The 22,991-nt window shown below is 34.7% G+C and overlaps 3 protein-coding genes across 5 annotated transcripts; 1 reads left to right on the top strand and 2 right to left on the bottom strand.

Annotated features, from left to right (window-relative positions):
• The first annotated feature begins 12,121 nt into the window (after positions 1-12,121).
• LOC9314628 (putative pectinesterase 11) lies at positions 12,122-14,167 on the top strand. Its single transcript, XM_002880345.2, has 5 exons — positions 12,122-12,447; positions 12,812-12,971; positions 13,084-13,272; positions 13,527-13,762; positions 13,854-14,167. The coding sequence occupies exons 1-5, from the start codon at positions 12,158-12,160 to the stop codon at positions 14,050-14,052; spliced, it is 1,074 nt and encodes a 357-aa protein (XP_002880391.2). The 5' UTR covers positions 12,122-12,157; the 3' UTR covers positions 14,053-14,167.
• A 594-nt stretch (positions 14,168-14,761) lies between these two features.
• On the bottom strand, positions 14,762-17,198 carry LOC9314627 (protein RER1B). Its single transcript, XM_021029557.1, has 4 exons — positions 17,042-17,198; positions 16,293-16,657; positions 15,289-15,469; positions 14,762-15,095 (listed from the first exon to the last, which is right to left on the bottom strand). The coding sequence occupies exons 2-4, from the start codon at positions 16,640-16,642 to the stop codon at positions 15,039-15,041; spliced, it is 588 nt and encodes a 195-aa protein (XP_020885216.1). The 5' UTR covers positions 16,643-16,657; positions 17,042-17,198; the 3' UTR covers positions 14,762-15,038.
• A 342-nt stretch (positions 17,199-17,540) lies between these two features.
• LOC9314626 (probable glucose-1-phosphate adenylyltransferase large subunit, chloroplastic) lies at positions 17,541-21,676 on the bottom strand. Of its 3 annotated transcripts, none has more exons than XM_002878513.2 (15): positions 21,425-21,675; positions 20,473-20,693; positions 20,182-20,304; positions 19,867-20,037; positions 19,693-19,785; positions 19,514-19,597; positions 19,375-19,430; positions 19,201-19,294; positions 18,924-19,109; positions 18,756-18,836; positions 18,579-18,665; positions 18,384-18,488; positions 18,182-18,288; positions 18,023-18,083; positions 17,541-17,933 (listed from the first exon to the last, which is right to left on the bottom strand). In XM_002878513.2, exons 2-15 carry the CDS (start codon positions 20,683-20,685, stop codon positions 17,832-17,834), a joined length of 1,563 nt encoding a protein of 520 aa, XP_002878559.1. In that variant the 5' UTR covers positions 20,686-20,693; positions 21,425-21,675; the 3' UTR covers positions 17,541-17,831. The 3 variants fall into 3 exon arrangements, with proteins under 3 accessions (XP_002878559.1, XP_020884613.1, XP_020884615.1); XM_021028954.1 differs by lacking the exon at positions 21,425-21,675 and adding an exon at positions 20,935-21,052; XM_021028956.1 differs by having other exon boundaries at positions 17,835-17,933; positions 18,187-18,288; positions 21,425-21,676.
• Between the last annotated feature and the right edge of the window lie 1,315 nt (positions 21,677-22,991).

Raw genomic sequence — 22,991 nt, 5'->3', positions numbered from 1 at the left:
ATTAGAACCAAAAAACTGTTTAGGTATAAACCTTACAAAAGGATCAAGGGCAATCACCAACAGAGACAAAAAGAGTATTACACCTAAGCAATACAACTCTCATTAGTGAACACTTCTTGTAACCAAAAAGGGTAGCCTTGTGCTACGTATGATTGACTACGATCCTCTCTTGTCACACTACAGGCAATGAGGAAGGCACCTAAGTTAGCCTTTCTTTCTTCATGAACCAGCTTCCAGTTTGCAATATGACCAAGCAACAAAAGAATTCTGCCTATTTGATACTTGAAAGATGGCCACGCCTGAGGTCTTGAAACATCATTCACCATATCCTTACCTTCAACCGCAAAGATAACATTAAGAACATCCAAACTTCTCATGCTTTCAAAAGCCCAAAACCAGCTTTCTAATTCTGCATCCTGTTTTGAGCCAATAACTGCAAAAGCCCTTCTACTATGTAGCAAAACAGTGCCTTCAGAATTTCTAAGGACCCAGGCCGCACCACTAGTACATTTAGCTTTGTCCCAAGAGAACCCAACATTACACTTCAGCCACGGTTTAGCAGGAGGTCTCCATTTGTTATTGTGTCTGATCGGGCCAATGTCCTGCCTCTCATCCTCCACTCTCTCAATTTCCTGAGCAAGAAACCATTCAATGGAGCTCTCCCTGATTTTTCTCATCATGTCAGCTACCTGGTAAACCATTCTTTCAAAAAGAAGATTGTTGCGGTTTTTCCAAAGTAGCCATATAATCCAAGGAACTAACCTTCTCGTCTCCAAAGGAATTCTGTGATTCTGTCTCAATGACAAGACATAATGAATGTTATGATAAAGGGAGTGAGCATGAAAACCACCTTCTGGAGAGGGAATAAAAGAAATGGCCCAAACTTGTCTAGCAAGAGGACAAGAGAACAGAACATGATCAATTGATTCACCTTCTCCACCACAAATTTGGCATCTAGAATCAATTGTCATACCTCTTGTCAGCAATCTCTCAGCAACCGGGATAGCACCACTAACGACCTTCCATAGAAACACCTTAATCTTTGTAGGCGCCATGGTGGACCAAATCAGATCTTTGATTCCATTAAGAGACGATTGAACAGATGCTGCAAAAATATCTTTAGCTTTGTAAATCTTTGCAGCCAACCAATATCCAGACTTCACAGAATAATCCCCGCTTTTATTATGTTTCCAACACAAATAATCAGCCGATGAGATCACAGGCTTAATTTTGACAATCAGCTCAATATCACCAGGGAAGAAGAGGTCCTCCAATTTATCCCTATCCCATGATTTGGTAATAGGATCAATAAGGTCTGAGACAGGAAGATCAAGATTAACCAAGATGTTTTTCATGAAAGGAGCCCTCATAATTCCCCTATCATGATCATCCAGCCACTTACTCACCCAAACAGATAAATAATTTCCATTCCCCACCAACTGTTTCAGGCCTTGAATTAAGAGATCTCTGCCATGTAAAATGCTTTTCCAAGTAAAGGACGGTCTATTCCCAGTAACAGCTGCCAAGAAATTATGATCCACAAAATATCTGCTTTTAAAAAATAAGGAGAAAAGACTATCAGGAGACTGAAGCAATCTCCAAGCTTGTTTGGCCAAGAGCGCTTGATTGAACAACTCAATGTCCTTAAACCCCAAACCACCTTGCTCTTTAGTCAGGCACATCTTATCCCAAGCCACCCAATGAATCTTCCTTCTACTTTCCACAGAACTCCACCAAAATGAGGACATAGCACTTGAAAGGGTTTCGCATGTACCTTTAGGTAACTTGAAGCACGACATGGCATAAACCGGCATCGCCATAGCCACGGATTTGAGCAAAATCTCCTTACCACCTTGAGATAGAGTCTTAGCAAACCATCCAGACAACCTACTCTTAAGCTTCTCATGAATATAAGCCATCATCTCAATTTTTGAACCACTAAAACATTCAGGGAGTCCCAAATAAGTTCCAGAACCTCCTTCCTTCACAATCCCCAACCGGCTTTTAACCATCACTTTTAAGTCTTCCCCAACTTTATCACCAAATGTGATAGAAGATTTGTCAAGATTTATGACCTGACCTGTAACCTTACCATACACATGAAGAATCTGTTGAATAGCTAAACACTGCTTCTCCTCAGCCTTACATATGAAAAGGCTATCATCCGCAAACAATAAGTGATGAATTGAGGGACCTTGAGGGGAGAAGCGCATACCATTGATCAGACCATCATGTTCAGCCCTATTCAACAAGTGAGTTAGACCTTCAGTGCATAACACAAAAAGAAAAGGAGACAAGGGGTCTCCTTGTCTTAAACCTCTTTGAGGCACAATTCTTCCAAAAGCCTGTCCATTAATTAAAACTGTGTAAGTGACAGTGGAGACACATAACATAATCCAGTTAATCCATTTGTGATGAAAACCCAAGGCAGAAAGCAAATGATGAAGATAGCTCCACTCCACCCTATCGTAAGCTTTAGACATGTCCGTTTTAATTGCCATAAACTCCTTAGCCACCACATCATAAGTTCTTAATCCATGGACTACCTCATGTGCAATCAAAATATTATCAGAAATCAACCTTTCAGCCACAAAAGCGGACTGAGAAGGGGAAACTATATCTGATAAGAATGGCTGCAACCTTGACACCAAGATCTTAGAAATGACCTTGTATAACACCGAGCAAAGGCTAATGGGACGTAAATCAGACATCAATGGAGAGTTGATCTTCTTAGGTAAAAGACAGAGCTGAGTAAAGTTCCACTCTTTATCAAAAAACCCATCACTGAAAAACCTCAGAACTTCTTCAGTAACCTGCGGTCCAACAACCTCCCAATATTGTTGAAAAAACAAACCTGTCATTCCATCAGTACCAGGAGAACTAGAAGCCTTGATAGAAAATATTGCAGCTCTGACTTCTTCACTTGTAACCTCAGCAACCAACTAATCATTCATAAATGGAGAAACTCTCTGCTGAAAACCAACAAATAGTTCATGAGGATCGTCTGGATAAGAGGAAGAGAAAAGCTTCTGGAAGTACTTACATGCCACATCACCTTTGGAAGCTTCAGATTTATGCATAATTCCTTGGTCATCCAGAAGCTTATCCAAGCCATTCTTTGATCTTTGAGCCTTAACTGATGCATGAAAATACTTAGTATTCTTATCCCCTGAATGCATCCACTTCTTTCTACTTTTCTGTTTCCAAAAACTCTCCTCATCCCTATGCACTTTTACCATTTCTCTTTGTAAACAGTCCATTCAGAAAAAAGATGGTGCAAAAGTCGCATGCTCAATCTCTATATCATTCTGGATTCTTTGAATTTTTTCCAGAGAGTTAGACAAATTTTCTTTCTTCCACTGACTAAGAGATTTTCTACAACGTCTAAGTCTATCAGAAACAGAATGACCAAAAGGAGAAAACTGATTCATTCAAGCTTTTTTAATTGCATCCAAAACCAGTGGCTGATGCAGCATTCTTTTGTCAAATCTGAAGGAGCCTCTGTACTTTTCCCGCGAAGAGAATAATTGGACTAGAACAGGTCTATGGTCAGATCCTTTCTTCTCCAAAAACAGCTGATTAGAAGCAGGGGATCTTTTGAACCACTCTTTGTTTCCAAAACATCTGTCTAATTTGCACTGAATCCACAAATCATACCTTCTTCCACCCCAAGTAAACCCATTTCCTGTGCTAGGCAACTCAATCATGTCACAGGACTTAAGCATAACAGAAAAATCCACAAAATAAGCCTCACTCCTTCTAGACCCGCCCAACTTTTCACCATTGTGCAGAATTTCGTTAAAATCTCCAACCATGCACCAACAATCCTTTCTTTGAGATCCTGTCCTAGTCAGTCTTTCCCAAACCAGGTGCCTAAGATCACTACTAGGATTCCCATATACACAAGAGACCAGAAACCTAGAAGGACAAACTCCACTTTCATATCCAGAATGTTTTTATCAGCAAAAAGAACATTCACAGAAACACTTTTCTTCCAAAAGAAAGCAAGCCCACTACACTTGCCAACCGGTTCCACCGTATATACATTATCATACCCTAACCACTCCTGGATATCTACAATTGACATCTCTAACATTCATAGTCTTCATCAAGAACAACATCTCCGGAAAATGTTTTTTACGCATCTCTAGGAGACGAGAAATTGTCAGATCTTGAGGCCGCCCCAATCCCTGACAATTCCAACTCAGAATGCTCATTAGATATGGGACAGTCCCTCATTTGGGACTACCTCATTTTTGCTGAACTTTGCAGCTTTTGCTTGGACCATAATTCCTTTCCCTGCCTTTCTTTTTGTAATAACACCTTCTTCTAAACCAGGATTCTTCACAACCTTTGCAGACTCACCACCAACGACCGCACATTTTAATTTCCTCTGATTTTTTGTCGGTCTTTTTCTTGGATTTAGCTTATTAAGTCCAGTACCGGACCAGACTGAATAGGAATAGAGAAGAGCCTCATTTGAATTGAACTATCAACCAACCCAACATTGCTTCCCCAAGGAATGATGACATCTTCGTTCCTGTTCTCCACAACAGCAAGAGAAGACTTCTCCACAAGCTGAGAATAATGAGCAGAATTAGAGGAAGAGTCAGAAGAATCATACCCAAAGACCACTCCCCTGCCTTTACTGATATCATTAGAAATTAATGGAGGTGGTTCCATGCGAAGCACAGTCTTTTGCAGGAAAGGATCTTTTTCAGTCTCAGCCACTGAGGACTTAACTCTAGCCTCTCTGATCTTTCTATCTTCCCCATCCCCCATCAAAAGATACTGCCTCATACCTTCAAGGACATCCGGAGCAATACGAGGTCTTCCAAGAACTGGGTGCATTCCAACTTGATCTTCAGACAGAACCCCAAAAAGAGGATCACTCTCTTTTAAAACAAGACTCGGCTTGGGCTTCTCAAACTTTTTCCCAAGCTTCCTATCAATTGTTTGATCTAATCTCTGCTTAATCAAAAGAGGACACAAATCCTTTTCATGAGTTAGCCTTTGACAGTTATAACATCTTTTCTGGATTCTTTCATAATGGAAGGTCACCACAGTAGACTTCCCACCCGGCAAATTTACTACTTTAGATTGCCTTAGAGGTTTGGACACATCGAACTTGATTTTTACCCGAACAAAGTCTTGATTCTGCGGCTTATCTGGGATAACCACTGCTTCAATCACTTTCCACAGCCAGAGCCCACTCATTAAAGGTGTGAACTCCTTTCTCCAAGATCTCCACTAAATCATGTTCATTCCGAAAAATGAACTGAAATCTCTCATTAGACAAAGCTATACCACGAACTCTGCCAACCTTCTGCCATTTTCTCGGCATATTAAGAATTAGATTCGAGATACTTTGATTATCTGGATTGAGCAACCTTCCAACCAGACTTAAAACATTTCTTTCACACGATCTATATTGAGGAAGATTTGGCATCTCGAACGGAACGTCTTCTTCTTCCAAGGACATGGCCATCAACGCCTTATCCATAGCAGCCGACATCACAAACACCACCTGTCAACCTTAGAAGCTTAAAACTCTGACTTCAAAACTCTGAAGACACACCACAAACACTCCCGAATAGAGCGAAAATCAACTGAAACGAACAGCACGCAAGACAGAGCAGACGAAATCCAACTGAGACCAGAAAGAGAAAACTTGAATCAGGAGGATCTAGACTTCTGATGAGGAACACCAAGAACTTGAAACACAAACCGTAGCCGCCTTCGAGAATTACAACGAAGCTAGGTTAAAAAACAAGAAAACGCTGAGTTTTGGTCTAAGGGAAAAGGTTTATTCCAGCCAGTAGTTCTATTTCCTCTAAAGTGAAAGACTCTACTAGGAAAAGAAGGTCTTAAGCCCAAACAAGGGAAGCTGTCTTGAGTTGAATTGATTTGAGTTTTAAAGTTGAGTTACGAGTTATGAGTTAGTTTTTTTTTTTTTTTTTTTTTTCATGACTATGACTATAATTAATTTCTTCCCTAAACAAATACTCTTTTTGTTTCAAAATATAAGATGTTTCAGGTAAATGCAAACATATTTAGATAATTTATTTTTCTTTTAAAAACATCATTTATATTTAGTTTAAGGAAAATTTAACCAATCATAAAAAAGATTACAAAATATCAATAGTCATAAGTTGTCAAATGCATTAAAATTTAGAGAAATTGTTAAAAATGCCCCTTTTTCAATACCCCTTTTCAAAAATGCCCCATCCCTAATAGCTTCTCTGAAATTGACTATTTTACCCTTAATGAGGCTTTGACCTAAAAGACAAAATTGTTCCCCAGACAAGCACGAACCAAAAATCTCGGCGGCTCTAATCACTTTCACCGCCGATGAACAAAAGGTCAATCTCCTGTCATCTTCACCGTCGTCGGACGATGCCATGTGCTTGATATTCACGCCGTCTCCTGTCACCACACCACCGACGAGACCAAAACCTCATCTTCAATCTGTCGAGAATCTTCATCTTTGCCGACCAGAGCTTCGCCGGGAGTTAAATCGGCGAGGATATCCTTCATCTATCGTCGTCGTCGTAGTCGATTTGGTCATCGATTTGTGTCCGCAGTCCAAGATCCGAGTCTGCCTCAATCTGTCATTACCTCTTTCACATATCCGAATTGAGTTAGTCCATCAATTGATTTTTAAGAGATTCGCTTATGTGTTTATCTATTTTCTCGATTTGGTGGAGAATAGGATTAAGAATTGGTCTAACTGTGTAATCTCCTCGATCTGGTTTCTCAACTTTCTGTAATCACACAAAAATCCTCTTTAATCTCTTCTTCTTCGGTTAAGTTTTATTTCACAGTTTCAGTTTTGTCAGTTGTGATTTCAAAATCGATTGTTGTTTTTGCTGCAGAGTGATAAATCATGGGATTAGATTATTGTTTATGTGCAGTGGATTACATTTTTTGTTTCCCGGAGAAGAAAGGCTTCTTGCATAATGGCCTAATGGGTACCTGTGTAAAATTTTAAGACTGGAGAAGATCTTAAGACTTGATGTTATATTGATTAGTTTGAGTTTTATGTGGTTTTGGTGTTTCTGATTTGTGTTCTTAAGAACTTTAGAACAACGATTGTGATTTGTGTTGTGGATGTGATCTAAAATATATTGTAAACTCTTTTAAATCCACGTTGTATAACCTTTAAAATACTTTGTAAAGTCTTTAAAATACATGTTGTCAAACCTTTAAAATACCTTGTAAAACCTTTAAAATTCACGTAACCTTTAAAATACTTTGTAAAACCTTTTAAAACCTTTAAAATACCTTGTAAAACCTTTAAAATATATGTTGTCGAACCTTTAAAATACATGTTGTAAACCATTTTAAAATACCTTCTAAACCTTTCAAATACCTTTAAAATATCTTGTAAAATCTTTAAATTTTAAAACCCTTATAAAACCTTTATAAAATATTTTCAAAGTTTTATAACTCATCTTAGCTTATACCGTATAAATACTTTGTAAAATCATTAAAACACCTTGTAAAATCTTTAAAATATCTAGTAAAACCTTTTAAAACACATTGTAAAACCTTTAAAATACATTGTAAAACCTTTTAAAACACATTGTACATTGTAAAACCTTTAAAATACATTGTAAAACCTTTAAAATACATTGTAAAACCTTTTAAATACATTGTAAAACCTTTTAAAACACATTGTAAAACCTTTAAAATACATTGTAAAACCTTTAAAACACATTGTAAAACCTTTAAAATACATTGTAAAACCTTTAAAATACATTGTAAAATTAACTTCACTATTTCATCAAATCACATGTATTGAGCCACATTGAGTCACTTGTATAATAATAGCAATCACTTTAACAATTAAAGCACTAAATATAACAATCAATAGTGTTACATGGAATTTTCTTAAGTTACAAACTTACAAAAGACACATAAAAGTTGAGTAAAAACTTTTTGGTACATAACAACATGTAACTAAATCATCATCAAATTTTCTTCTTTTCCAACTAATGGAATCGTATCAGAAGACGAGTTAGGAGAGTTTGGACATGTTTGATTCATCTTGTCAAGCTTCTTAGCAATGCCCAAAACTGCAGCGACTTTACGTGATTGACTACATCGAGGATGCTGGTCTTGAGGTGTTTTGCTTCAACCTGCAAGGACCTATGCTAGCTGAGAGTCTGTGCCATTTGTCATGGAACCAAACGTTTGAAGTGGAATAATTCAGAGATGATATACACAAAGTTGAAGCACTAAAATCATTAACAGTAAAAACAAACCTTTTAAAAAACATGTAAACCTTTAAAACACATTATAAAATCCAGAAGTTGAATAAATCAGAGATGATATACACAAGGTTGAAGCACTAAAATCATTAACAGTAAAAAACAAACCTTTAAAAAGCATGTAAAACCTTTAAAATACGTTGTAAAATCCAATGGGTCATTGTTAGACATCTGCGTAAAAACCAAGCATTAAAAGTATAAAACCATATCCAGTAAAAACAAAAGCAAAAAAGTTTAAGAGAAACAAACCTTTAAAAAGCATATAAGACCTTTAAAAAATGTTATAAAATCCAGAATTCAAAATCAAGCAGTAAAATCAATCATTAATAGTCGAAAATGATATCAAAAAAGCTTCTAAAAGAAAAACCTTTCACAGAATCACAGAATCTAACCTGTAAAAGACAAACCTTTCAAAACAGAACCACATAACCACATAATCTAACCTCTAAAGACAAACTTTACAAAGAATCTAACCTGGAATCGATGTGGGACTCGAAAACTGAACGAAAAGGAGACAGAAGAGGAATCTAACCTGGAATCGATGTGGGACTCGAAAACAGAAGGAAAAGCGAAATCGAAACAGAGAGAAGAGATCTGAAATGAGAGCGAGATCGAGATCTGTAATCGGAATCGAGATTTGAAATCGGAATCGAGATTTGAAATCGGAATACTCGCCGATCAACGTGAGAGAGCGAGAGAGAGAGAAGAGATGAGGGAACCGATAGTTCTTAGGTTATGAAAGGAAGGGTAATTTAGTCATATTAGAAATAATTAAGGGGCATTTTTAAAAATGGACAGCCAAATGGGGCATTTTTGAAAAGGGGTATTGAAAAAGAGGCATTTTTGTGAGTCTCCCTAAAATTTATATTGAAATTAGCAAAACATCTTATAATATGAAACAAAATAAAATTAAAACATCTAATATAATGAAACAGAGAGAATAATTATTACATATATGATGTTATTAGTATAAAACTATAAATCCATACGCATACAAAAGAATAATAAGCTACTAACTTAAAAAGTTAAAATCCTACCCAATCAAAGCATAATTCAAATACTAGTAAACAAAAAATCCGTTGATTTTTGTCTTTCGACTATGTTTCGTTTACCAATCATGTCGTGTTCTATACATCTTTTTTTGGGTAAAAGAAGATACTAGATTTAATGATTTATATACTAGTTTTTAGTTTTTTTACAGAAATCGTGTCGTGTTCTATACTTGGATGTATTAAAAAGAAGATACATGGAGTTTGGTTTCATCATGTGACCGTAACAATCTGACAAGGATCCATGGCTCGTCTGGCTTTATGTAGGGCTGGACACGATGATTACTCGTTACTTGTCACGTATTCGTTATTTGTTTTGTATTCGCTTTGAAAAAACAAATATTTATTGTTGTCAAGGCAAAAAACAAGTAGTATAATTTAGATACTTGCAAGTACAAATTAAGTAACAAATAATAAAAAAAAAAAATTAATACTCAACTTGTTTGATCCGTTACTTGTTATTATTTTACCAATATATATATATATATATATATATATATTTCATATTGTATTAATGTTAAACACATTTAAAAATTAGGTCAAAAATAAAGTAAATTATAAACAGGTAAAAGACATGACAAATAACAATAAATAATTCGAAAGTGTTATTTGCAATTAAATCTCAAGTACTTGCAAGTAACTCTCAAGTAACAAGTAATAAGACAAGGCAAGTAACTCGCAAGACAATCACTTTTAAAGAAGTACTTGAAATTGCAAGTACTCGTTTTCAACAAGCCAAGTATAAATACAAATTTTTACTACTCGTACAAGGTAAATCAAGTAACAAGTATCACTAAAACAGCAAATACTCGCCTTGTGCCCACCCTTAGCTTTATGAGTAAGGACTAAGGAGCATTAGTGATAAATAAAACTGTTGGGAGTATATGTAAATAAACAAAAATGTTGAGGGTATCTATAATTTTCTATAGAAGTAGTTTTGTTTATATGGGCCTTTATATTTGGCCTTTGACGGAAACATAAATACATATTTAATATTTTTGTTTCTTACGTTCAAACATACATAAGTGCGCATTATATATCTCTTTTTGATCGCTAATACTAATGCAGGAAGCATGCAAGCCGCCAACCTAACACGTAAAGTATATCTAAAGTATTATTTAGTTACTTATTTAAAAAACAAAAATTGGTAAGCAAGTACATATTAACGACGTAACTTATAGTTTAATGTTTGAATTCAATTACCAAACATAATCTACATAAGATATTTGTAGATAAATTGACGTATTGATGATAAAAACTTTTCTAGTGAACCAAATACGTGTAACTATGTGGTTTATTCAAATGGATTGAATATTGTTTTATGTGTCAAAGGCTAGAAATCGAACTTCAGTCTAATATGTGTCAAAGGCTATATGGTCATTGAAGACGTTGTAAATAACAATAAAATCCGGTTTATACAAGTTTTGGAGAGTATAGTGTATATAGAATTTGTGGCTTAGAGTTAAAAATATGAATCTAATATATATAAATCTCTTGTCAACGATATGCAATCTTTCAACTTCGATCATAAGAATTCGGCCGCTGGCCAATCCAACCACGTCATCTAGATTTTTAATCAACCCATTTGGTATATATATATATTATAGATAAGATCCGCCTAATTAGGCGGATGTAAGATATAAATATAAATATAAATTTTTAACGATAGTATTTGAATTTTGCAATACAACTTAACTATCTATTTCATCATATTAAACTCGATTATAATTCTACACACTTCATTTTAAGTGATAACAATTTTATATCAAAATAATATAATAATATTTATATCAGATCAAATCTATATCTTAGTTAATATTAAAAATGATTAATAATTAACAAAATATAATTAATAAAAAACAGAAATCCACAAAAATATTTGAAAAAAAAATTGTTTAAAATATATTTTTTTATACATGGCGTAATCTCGTAAGTTAATTTTACCTCATGCAAACTAATTTTAAATGAGTAAAAATTAATAAATAAAAATATACTTACTTCTCATTAAGTAATTGAAAAGTCAATCATATAAGCTATTTTTCCTAAAAAAAATTGTGTTTTCACTTATGACTACATGCGTTAAAATTCTTAGAATAAAACATAAGTATAAGCTTGCGATAATAGATCAAAAGATGCAAGCCCCTCCATCATAGGATGCGTTGAAATTCTTAGAATAAAACATAAGTATTCAAAAATTTATACTCATAAGCTCATTAATTTGTTTTAAAAAATTTTATATTTTAATTTAATGAATGAAAACACTATATTACAATGATACATACAATTAAACTTCAATGGCCTTTTTAATTAATTATTCTTCACACCAAATGTTTTTTTTTTAAATTATTATGTGCTAAACTTAATTGACCAATAACACATGTAAAAACAAATTTGTTAATTTTCTTTTTGTTAAGAAAAATAACTTTTTTTTAGATATAGACATATAAATTAGTATATATAAATTTATTTCCTATTTTAGTTTTTCTATTTCTTTAAAGAAAAAAAAAATTAACTCTTTTCTAACACATGTCAACATCTGATCAATAGACTTGACACATGACACAATTTTATGAGTTACTAACTTTAAAAACCATACTTAATATTATAAAATAATATATATATATATATATATATATATATATATATATATATATATATATATATATATATATATATATAATCTCCTTTATGTGCAAACCAAACTTTTCAAAATTCTAATTCTCACACTCTTTCTTCACCAATTGAATTCAATAATTTTCATTCTTGATTTCTATTTTGTATTTGTTTTTTTTTTTTTTTTGACATCTGCACAATCGCCAAGACGTGAAACCTCACATGGGTTATGCCAAGATGGGTCTTTATAAAACAAAGTCCAAACGTTCAATTGCTAACTATTATCATATCATACTCATCAATATTTTCATTCTCTCTTCAATCACATTTTCATCCATGGCTTCTTCTAATTCTTCTTCGTCTTCCATTGATTTTTCTACTGCAATTCTAATAAGGGTTGATCAATCGGGCAAAGGAGACTTCAGTAAGATTCAAGAAGCAATAGAATCTATCCCTCCCAATCTAAACAACTCTCAACTCTATTACATTTGGGTTAAGCCTGGAATTTACCGGTAGGATTATATTTAAGTCTTAAGGGTTAGGGTTTAAGATTGATGGTTAAGGGTTTAAGTATTTAGTATTGGAGTTTAGAGTTAGATTATTTATAAACATATAAAAAACTTAAACTATCTCTTAATTTTCATGTAAAAAATTAAGCTATTCACAATTCTTCCGAAGTTATATAGGTTTTGTTGATATGGTTGTCCTTTTATCAGCTGGTTATTCGGTATTAGGCTTCGACATATATAGAATTATATTTGTATATTCATTTTTGCAAAATATATATTATCCATGAAAAGTTAATTCTATGCTTGATTAGATTCCATGTTTAAGTATAGTTTTATTAATGTTATTTAGCGATTTGATTGAAAACAGAGAAAAGGTGGTGATTCCTGCGGATAAACCCTACATAACATTGAGTGGAACACAAGCTTCCAACACCTTTCTCATATGGAGCGATGGTGGAGACATTTTGGAATCACCCACTCTCACAATATTTGCCACCGATTTCGTATGTCGATTTCTCACTATTCAGGTTAATCTTCGTCTCATATATACATCGTATATATGCATGTTTTAAAATTCAATTCCAATGTAGAATACGAAAATATCATTACTTGTGGCGTGTTTTGTTTTGTTGTAAGTAGAATAAGCTTGGAACGGCGGGACGGGCGGTTGCACTGCGGGTGGCAGCGGATAAGGCAGCGTTCTATGGATGCGTGATAACATCGTACCAAGACACTCTCCTTGACGACAATGGAAACCATTACTTCAAGAACTGCTATATTGAAGGAGCCACCGATTTCATTTGTGGAAGCGCTTCTTCTCTCTATGAAGTAAATACTAACTCATTTTACATAATTAGTTCCATTAAAAGTAATAATCTTAACATAATAATGATTACATTTCACTTTATTCTAATTTTCAAAAGATTAAGGATCCGATTGATTAGAGTTGTTGTTAATTCCATTATTTTTGGGATGCATGCTCTTAGAGGAAAAAATTAACATGTTCCATTTATAGATAAGAGTTAACTTTCTCATCTTTAAACATAAACCTTAATTTTCTTTGTTCCTGGTTTCACTTGTAGAGATGTCATCTACACTCGTTGTCACCGACTAAAGGGTCTATAACGGCGCAAATGAGAACGTCGGCGACGGAGAAATCAGGGTTTATATTCTTGGGATGCAAGTTAACCGGATCCAGTTCCACGTATTTGGGAAGGCCATGGGGACCTTATTCTAGGGTTATCTTTGCTTATTCCTTCTTCTCCAATGTCGTCGCACCTCGAGGGTGGAACCAATGGGGAGATTCAACCAAAGAAAAGTACTAACATTTTACCTTTTGGTTTGTGGTTTAATTCTTATAAATATTTTTGACTAATGTACACTAATTTTTTCTTTTAATAATTGTTCAGTACCGTATATTATGGTGAATACAAATGTTACGGTCCCGGAGCAGACAGGGGACAAAGAGTAAAATGGTCAAAACAATTATCCGACGACGAAGCTACCGTCTTCTTGAGCAAGGACTTTATCGGCGGCAAAGACTGGCTCCGACCTGCCCCTTCCCACTTCAAAAAATGGTCCCAAATAAACCCGAAAATATATAAATAAATTAATAATTCCATTAATTAATATTTTTTCTTCTTTTTTTGTTCTTATTTAAATCCTTTAGACATATCGCTTGTAATTAATTGTGTGTAATATTTTTATTGATGTAATGTATATAATTAACAAAACACGTATATAATACACCTTTTTTTTGGTATCAAGTATTTTATACAATTTTCAATTTTTCGACCGCGAATACAAAGATAACAAAAGAGACATAGAAACCAAAAACTAAAACTAAGTATCCACGAATACAAGAGAAAACACGACAAAGAAAAACTGCAAAATTTGGAATCTTGCGATATTGCTCGAAGAAGAAACATCAATTCCGAACCGCAAAGTTTGGAATCTTGCGATATTGCCGCAACTCGAAAGAGCTAGAGTCCAAGTGTATTATATACATTTTGTAAGAAAACTTCCATGACCACCAAATTTTTCATTCCGCCTCATGAAAAAGGATCTGTTAAGAATAGTTATTGTTCGTGTGCCAAAAAAAAAAAAAAATAGTTATTGTTCATCAAACAGTTCTTTTTGTTCTAACAAAGAGTTTTGTCGACTTCTCGAGAGACCATCACGTGATTGATAATTTCGTATGAACAACACCAAAATTCATACGATTCGTAGAACTCGTTGAATCTTTTTGCTTGAATAATTAAATTCAAGAAATGATCAAATTGATGATACAAATGAAAGGTATTTAAAAGCAAACATAAAAGAAAAAAAGAATGAATGTGTTGTAAAATAAAAATAAATCATATTTACAGAAGAGGGTACTTGGGTTTAAAAGGGAACGAACAAAGAACAATTTTTCTGCAACATAGAAGAAACAAATTTAAACTAATCACCATTTTTTTTTTTCCCTTCTTCTTCCTTGTAGCTGCATAACAATTCTAGCAATTTGATTAAAACCATCACTACAAAACATTCCAAAGTGGTTTAAAACCTATCCTTTTTCTTTCTTCTGCAGAAAATGTGGCTGACAATCGAAATCAATCAGCACGAGAGCCGCCGCTGCTGCTCGCAGAAGATCTCCGGCCACTATATTTCTGCCACACATATCAAAATTTCAGATATATTAGTAACTCTAAACTCAAACCCTGTATTGTAATATGAATGTTGACTTTGTAGAGAAGTGGGCAGGATTTTATTGACTCATAGAAGAGTAAATTAAGATGACTAGACATGGGGTTTTTGTATACAAGATAAAACTAAAAGATCAAAGTTGTAAGAACAGATTACCTGTTTTCCGATGCTGAAAGGAATGTACTTGTGCTTGATCATGTGGGCGATTTGGCGTCTCATGGTGAGGACAAAGAGAACAACCCAGTAGCAAAGCAATATAGGCCAGAAGACAGGAACGTCAAAGACCGAGAAGAATGTCATGAGAAATGCTATGCAGAATGCCTTAGTCATGGAGTACCTGTCAGAGATTCAATCCAATTGTCACTGAAAAGAAAAGAAGCTACCGTGTTCTTATGTGTAGAGTTATGACAATGACCAAGTGTTTCTTCCTGGATGTATCATTCAGGAAGATATTAGGACAAAAAAAACTGAGCAATTATATATAACTAAGAGCATAGTGTTTATACATTATGTCATTCAATCCCGATGAGCATATAAGGAACAGAAAACAAAATTGAATATGGCGCTGCAACACAAGCATTACCAGCACACTTGGTTAAAAAGATGGTATATGGTAAACCACCTGAATGCTAATAGAATTTTAAATATGACTTATCACAAAGAACATGATATGCAATGACGATAATCCAACAACATAATTGAAAGCATAAGTTGCAGTGTTCTAAAAAGCGGTCTAGGCGGTCGCCTAGGCCCCGACTAGGCGCTAGGCTCTCATGCGACGCCTAGATAACCGCCTTGACCGTCTAAAATTACATAGATCTTGTTTAATGTATTTTTTCAATTTCAATTAGAGTTTTATTTATATATATATATATATAGTTATAAATATTCATATATTGTTTAATATATAAAATCAATTAAATGTTTTATCTAGTTTTTGTTTATAATTTCATAATTTTTTGTTTTATTAGATATTTTATATAAATTTTATATATGATATTATATTTATTATGTTTTATGTTATAAACGTCTAAACCGCCTAAAAAATCGCCTAGGCTTCGATTAGGCGTTCTAGGCGCTAGGCATTGGGTCACCGCCCGCTTAGCGCCTAGCGCTTTCTTGAACACTGATAAGTTGTAAGGAGACAGGCAAAAGGGTACCAGAATTTAAACTCTGGCAGTCGACGGATAAATGGCTTGAACTCATCAGAACCTCGAGTAGGGAGAGTAGCTCCATCAGTGACTTCGAGCTCAGGATCAACAAGAGGGGACAAGAACCCGATAAGCAGATTCAGGAGGTAGATTCCAAGACCATAGGAGATGATATAGAATCCCTGAATGGAGTAAACCCTCAAACAGTAGATAAGAAAGACGACAAGTGTTCCGATCCACCTGTTAGTTGAATGAGGAGTAGTCTTGTCCAGATAATATTGGTAAACCCTCCATGCCTCATGTACCTTCTTTTGTACAGGTGTAGCCATCGAACCACTGTCACCACCACTTCCATCCATTGTGATTCTTGCAACCTAGAAATGAGCACGAAAATGAAGATCTACTCAGAGATCTTACCTATTAAGTACAGAACAAATAACCCTAGCTTCGATTTCTCAACTTGTTAAGCAAAAAAACAATCAAGAGAACGCCATTAATCATCTCTTAGCTAAACAATCTCACTAGTTAATCCCAAAACCCTAAACACAACAAACGGATAATGAAATTCTTCTCTATCTCTTTCGGATTTCAACATATCGCAAGAGTCAGATCTGGAATCGGAACTGAATCGTTCCCAATAAATCACCAAATTCGTCGAAAGCAGCATTAAAACAACGAGAAGGAGTGCGAGGAGAGAATCAATCGGAAGAAGAAAAATGGAAGATCAAGCATTAGAGAAGCTTCTGAAAAGGACTTACGGATGGTGAAGAAAGATTGAATAGCTTCTTCAATACGACAGAGATCTCGACGACGCCAGCGAAAAAGATGCAGATCTGGCTAAGGCTAAGGACGACGACGACGCTCAATTTCACAAGACTCCGTTTTTTTTTTTTTTTGAAATTAATTAAATGAAATTTCCTTGTGGGTATTCTTATATAATAAATAAACTACGCATGAGCCACCAATTAAATGTTTTGTTCGATGTAAGCCCACATTTTATTTTATTTTCACATTCACCCCTTAATATTATTTTTTCACACTTTTAACCCATAATCTCACATTTGATTAACTAAAAAACTCAATCAAAATCATCATTATTATGTTGGATTTACCAATTTATAATTGGTGTCAAAATCTGTTGTTATTCACTCAATGATTTTAGAAATTATTAGTATATTATGATGATATTTTAGTATTTTAAATTTTAACAAAAGTTTGATTATTATTTGTGGTATGTAGTTTGAATGTGGATGGTGGTGACACAAAGACAGGAGATAAATTGCTTATTTTTTTGAATAATACAAAGAGAATCATCAAAGGTTCTAAATACAAAAGATGATAAGAGAGGGAGAGATCGGCCGATCAGTCTTCCGTCGCCGGAGCACTGATCAAGACTTCACTGTGTTCTTATTTGTTCTCTATATCTCTATCTCTAGTTATACTAAACTTGAGCTCTTCTAATTGTACAATGATGGAAGCTTTCTCTTTTTAATCTCCAGCAAGATTGTTGCTAGGTGGACTTACAAGATTGCAGCTTTCAAGCTCCATTCATATTACAGTACCGTCTTGAATTGTCGCCTTTTCGACTATCACAGTGATTCCCAATCGAATGTAGAATCCTTCCTCTGGCCTATCTGCTTCTTGTACATCCTGAAAACATGGAGACATAAGGTCTTTAAGATTTGATCTTTCTTCAACAGTTGAAAATCTGAGGGAGAAGAAATTCACGAAAAGCTTACGCCTTTGTTCATGATGATCACGTTTTTACCGATCTTGGCATTCTTGTCAATGATGCATTTCCTATAAACTCACCAGGAAGAAAAAACACTCTTGTTGTTTCAGACAAATCCATTTGAAGAGGGTTTTGTTTGTATGTTATGTGTTTTCTCAAAACTTACCTGACCTTTGTGTCTCTACCAATGCCAATTGGAACCTTTCCTTCTGCTAATAGAGATGCAATTTCAGATTCAGTTTGGTAGTAATCTGCACCTAACATCAATGTATCCTTTGAAAAGAAAGAAAACCAAGCTCAATTTGATCGCAACAAAGTTAAAATAATTTCGATTGTTTTAGATCAAAGTGAAGAGATTGAAGATTCACCTGAAGCTCAACTCCATAGTCTAGACGTGACCGTTCACCAATGATGGAACGTTGGATGCTGCATTCTCGCAGGAAACATCCGTGTGAGATTATCGAATCTACCATCTACAAAATCATCAAAACAGAACCATACTAAATAATTAGCAACTGGAATCAAAGAAACAACCATAAAGAAAAAGATGTTTTGACACATACGCGACATTTCTCAGCTTTGGTTGGTGGGAGGAACCGAGGAGAAGTGTAGAACGGAGTGTCTGGATCATAGAATTCAAACTTTGGTCGCTGGAGAACAAGATCAAGAAACAAAAAAGTTGAGAAAAATGTATCCAAGAACGTCATAATAAGGTGAAAGACTGGAGTAATGCTTCTTACCTCCTCAACAAGAGCTAAATTAGCCTCATAAAATGTCTTTATAGTTCCAATATCCTCCCAGTAATCTCGGAATATGTATCCCTGACAAAAAACAATACAAAACTGTTAGATCATTCGTTGTGTACAACGGATAAAGAAAAACAAGACACGAGTTTTCTAAAATCTTACTTGAACATCGTGATCTCTTATGGCTGCAGGAATAACTTCAGATCCAAAGTCATTGGAACTCGGATACTGTCTTGTTAGAAGGTTCAGCAAAGCTTCGGTTTTGAAACAATAAACTCCCATAGATGCAATGTATGGAGAATCTGTTGCTTCTTGATGAGACAGTCCAAGCATTGTTGTGTCTGTTTGCTGTAAAAACCAAAGAGAAAAGTTTCAAGTTTTTGAAATGCTTTATGACTTTAAGAAGTTGATTTGTTTTAAGAATCATAGAAAACTATACCATTGATTTCAGATCGACTCCCGTTGGTTTCTCGGAGAAATGGATTACACGCCCACCTCTATCAATCTTCACTAGACCAAAATTCGATGCGCGGCTAAAGAATTCACAAAAAAAAATGGTTTCAAGAACGGAGATTTCTCATAGAAAAGACGTAACGAGATTCAAGATACTAACCTTTCACTGACTGGTGCACATGAAAGAGTAATATCCGCATTACTATCGACATGAGACTATTACAACACACTGAGTTAGTGCAACTTTAAAGAGGTTTAAGATGATGAAGAACAGATCTGTTTAGATTTAGATATATTACCTGAACAAAGTCCATGTAGTTCATTCTATAGAGATGATCTCCAGACAAAATAAGTATGTTCTCAATGTTCCTGTTCTTGGCATCCTAGTTTTTAAGACATCAACAGCTTTTAGACTACTTCAAAGATCACAAAGGAACTGACATAATAAACCAGTAAAAAAGTGATCATAAGTTCATACCTCAAACACCCAGAGGAATTTTCTGACAGCATCTGCTGTTCCTTGAAACCACATTTTCCCAGCTTCCCCCGGTGTTTGTGTTGCAGCAAGAACCTATTCAATAAGATTTTACTTTTGCTTTGTTCCTCGAAAATTCAAGAAAGCTGAATGTTTAAACTGTCATAGTGTTTATACCTCTACGAAACCACCTCCGAAGTTTATGCCATTCCCAAAATAAGTGCGTGCTAAATGTCGGTTGAGGGAAGCAGAGTTGAATTGTGTCAGCACAAAGATCTTGTTGATGCAGCTGTTAATGCAGTTACTCATCGGAATATCGATCAGCCTGTAGCATCCACCAACAGGAACCTAACATAATTTGAAGACACAAGAATCCTCATTACACAAAAACATTGTTTTATAGATAAGACCCTTGAGGTCCTAAATCTCCATGAATGTTATTTACAGTTTTGGTTTTTCAGAAAGAGGAAACAAAGAAAGATGAATACTTACAGCTGGTGTTGCGGCTCTCATTGTAAGAGGGAAGAGTTTAGCTCCATTACCTCCTCCTAGAATGATTGCAGCCACGTTTTGCGGGTCTGCCTTTCTTCTCTCAAACATGGAAGGCTTTACAGTCTGAAAAAACAAAGCAAACAGAATCAAGAACTCTGGACTTTTCCGATTAAGCAGTCTTCTTGAGGCAAGTCTTAAGAAAGTTATCGAAGGTACCGCTGAATCTGAGCGACACAAAGCAAGCCTAATGCCATTTAAGCAAGAGAGAAAAGAGTAAACTGATCAACGTACCATAGCCTTTTTTGGATTATTCGAAGTGGCAACAGCGTAAACAACACTGCGCTTGAACTTTCGATTCTTGGAGTCCAAATCTGATTTAGAACGTTTAAAGAAACCATTGTTGTTGATCTTCTCACCCCAAAATCTGATCTCCACATTCTTGAAACAGAGTTTTGGCAGAATAGAACTACTTGTCCCCAAGGCAAAGTAGTAAGAAGAATCCATCTTTTTAGCTGCAAAAACCCAAAAATAAACAACAGAAACCTCGGAAAGTTAATAGCAGATACGAATTAGCGCAGAAGAATAATAAAAGCTTCAAGTAAAGTGAATAATACACAAAGCGTTACAGTTTCTATCTACTTAATAATATAATGAAAATAGTAATAGAATAATCCAAACCCATTGTTCAAATCTAAGCAAAGTGTTAAAGTGAAACCGACCAGAGAAATCCTGAAAAACATTTCTTGAGAGTACCCAATAGATAAATCCTCGAAAGCTACAAACTTTCCAGAAACCCAGATGATTCACAAACATAGATCCCTGAAACTCTCAAAAATCTCATCGTCTCAAAACACAAAAACTCTTGGAAGTTTCAAACTTACTAATGGTTTTATGAGTAGTACCAATCTCCATTAGGCTTGAAGGATCATTAACTTTAAATAAGCCGGAAGATAGATACTAAGAAGTAGAATAAAGTTTCAATTTTTCATCATCAAACCAAAGAAAACATCATAAAAATGAATTATTTTCTTAGTGCACATTGGTTAAAAACTACTAAACCCAAAGAAAGCAAAATCGAGAAACCTCAAAAGACAGAAACTTTTTCATGTTCAGAAGCTAAAAACAACGATCCAGATAGAAGAAGAAGATCTAGGAATTTGTATTCGAAATTTAAACACCCAGATAGCTAGAAAACCATTACGACCATAAACAGCATCATTAGCAGAGAGTATTAATAACTTACCAGAAAGTTTAACACTTTTTAATGATTTTGATTAAAATGTTTGTTGTTCGTTTGAAATGGAAGGAGAAGAAGACTGAAACAGTGCGTGGTTGACGGTGGAAGCTGTTACTTTTTCTGGTTTTTGGTCCTGTGATCCCTCCACGAGAAAGTATACTTATTTTCTCTCTTTGGCCAATTTATTTTTAAAATTGTGTTTCTGTTTGTGTCTGTGTTTGTAATCTCCTCTCTTGAGACAATTTCAATTGTGTAGAACTGATCTCAGTTACTTCTATATATCGAATCTTTCTAGGCCTGGGCAAAAAAACCGTACCCGAGTACCCGAACCGAAACCGACCCGAAAAAACCGGTTCGGGGCGGGTACGGGTATTAGCTATTTACCCTATTGGGTCTTGTATTGTCGTACCCGTGGGTATAGGGTAAAACCCGATCCGAACCCGATACCCGAACGGGTACCCGATTACCCGAAATTACTTATACTTATACATATAAAAACTTTATATATATGTAATATTTGAGCTAAATACATTTATATCCAAATATCCGAGAGTAATTACCAAAAATTAAATGCACTTATATTTATATATTTAAGACTAAATATATTTATACGCGAGATGCTTGTAAATTTTTTAAATATTTGGACAAAATTCCGGTTATTCGGATAAATTTTTGGGTGAAACTTGGATATTTGAGTAAAATTGCGGATAAAAGTCGGATATTAGAGTAAAATTTCGGGTAAAATTCGGGTATTTGGTAAAATTTTGGGTATTTGGGTATAAAATACCCGAACCCGATGGGTGCCCGATTTTTTCGGGTATTTAGCGGTTCTAAAAATCTAAACCCGAACCGACCCGAACCCGATTAGACCCGAACCGAAACCGAACCGATATTTTAGATTTATCCTATTGGGTCCTAAACTCCTCTACCCGAAAGACCCGTACCCGATCGGGTTTTACCCGAACCCAACCCGCATACCCGAATGCCCACCCCTAAATCTTTCATTCACATTAGTAAATTCTGACTAGTTTGGTAAAAAAATTGCATATAATAATATAGAAAATTTTATATATAATATATTTAATAAGTGACTGAATAAAACATAATGAATTAAATTCAAAAGAAAAGTAATTTTGGGTTAAAGGTAAATTAGGAATTAGTTAAAAAATTATTGGAAATGTAGGACAACGTTCTTATGAAAAAATAAAATTTCAAAACGATATTTTTTGTGAAATAGAGAGAGTTTATAAAAAAATATATATATGTTAATAAATCAAACGTGCAAGAAGAGAAAAACATAATTGATAAAAATTATAAGCAAAAAGACAAAAGAAAATTTTATATTTTCATTTGTTTTACACTCTTTTAAATACTTTATAAATTTGAAAAAAAAAGATTTCAGAAGAAAAAATATTGAGAAGATCATAATGATGTGATGTGAGTCATGTGACTGTTACAATAAACGGACGGCTCTGGTTTCTCCCATACTCTTTCTCTACTGCAACATAGACACGTTGAATCCCTTGGTCCATACATATTCATCTAACAGACGTTCTGTTGTGTTTTATTTAAA

This window comes from Arabidopsis lyrata (genome assembly GCF_000004255.2).
Source record: "Arabidopsis lyrata subsp. lyrata unplaced genomic scaffold ARALYscaffold_4, whole genome shotgun sequence".
Classification (NCBI taxonomy): domain Eukaryota; kingdom Viridiplantae; phylum Streptophyta; class Magnoliopsida; order Brassicales; family Brassicaceae; genus Arabidopsis; species Arabidopsis lyrata.
This window is presented reverse-complemented; position numbering and strand designations above follow the sequence as displayed.

Excerpts from the sequence above, each read along its gene's own strand:
- LOC9314627 (XM_021029557.1), bottom strand. The coding sequence starts at position 16,642 with ATGGATGGAAGTGGTGGTGACAGTGGTTCGATGGCTACACCTGTACAA. Across the intron at positions 15,470-16,292 it reads CTGCCAGAGTTTAAATTCTG|GTACTCCATGACTAAGGCAT; the intron begins GTACCCTTTTGC and ends AATCTCTGACAG. Across the intron at positions 15,096-15,288 it reads CTTTCAGCATCGGAAAACAG|AAATATAGTGGCCGGAGATC; the intron begins GTAATCTGTTCT and ends TATGTGTGGCAG.
- LOC9314628 (XM_002880345.2), top strand. The coding sequence starts at position 12,158 with ATGGGTTATGCCAAGATGGGTCTTTATAAAACAAAGTCCAAACGTTCA. Across the intron at positions 12,448-12,811 it reads GTTAAGCCTGGAATTTACCG|AGAAAAGGTGGTGATTCCTG; the intron begins GTAGGATTATAT and ends GATTGAAAACAG. Across the intron at positions 13,763-13,853 it reads GGAGATTCAACCAAAGAAAA|TACCGTATATTATGGTGAAT; the intron begins GTACTAACATTT and ends ATAATTGTTCAG.
- LOC9314626 (XM_002878513.2), bottom strand. The coding sequence starts at position 20,685 with ATGGATTCTTCTTACTACTTTGCCTTGGGGACAAGTAGTTCTATTCTG. Across the intron at positions 20,305-20,472 it reads ATAATCCAAAAAAGGCTATG|ACTGTAAAGCCTTCCATGTT; the intron begins GTACGTTGATCA and ends TTGTTTTTTCAG. Across the intron at positions 18,837-18,923 it reads TAAGAGATCACGATGTTCAA|GGATACATATTCCGAGATTA; the intron begins GTAAGATTTTAG and ends GTTTTTTGTCAG.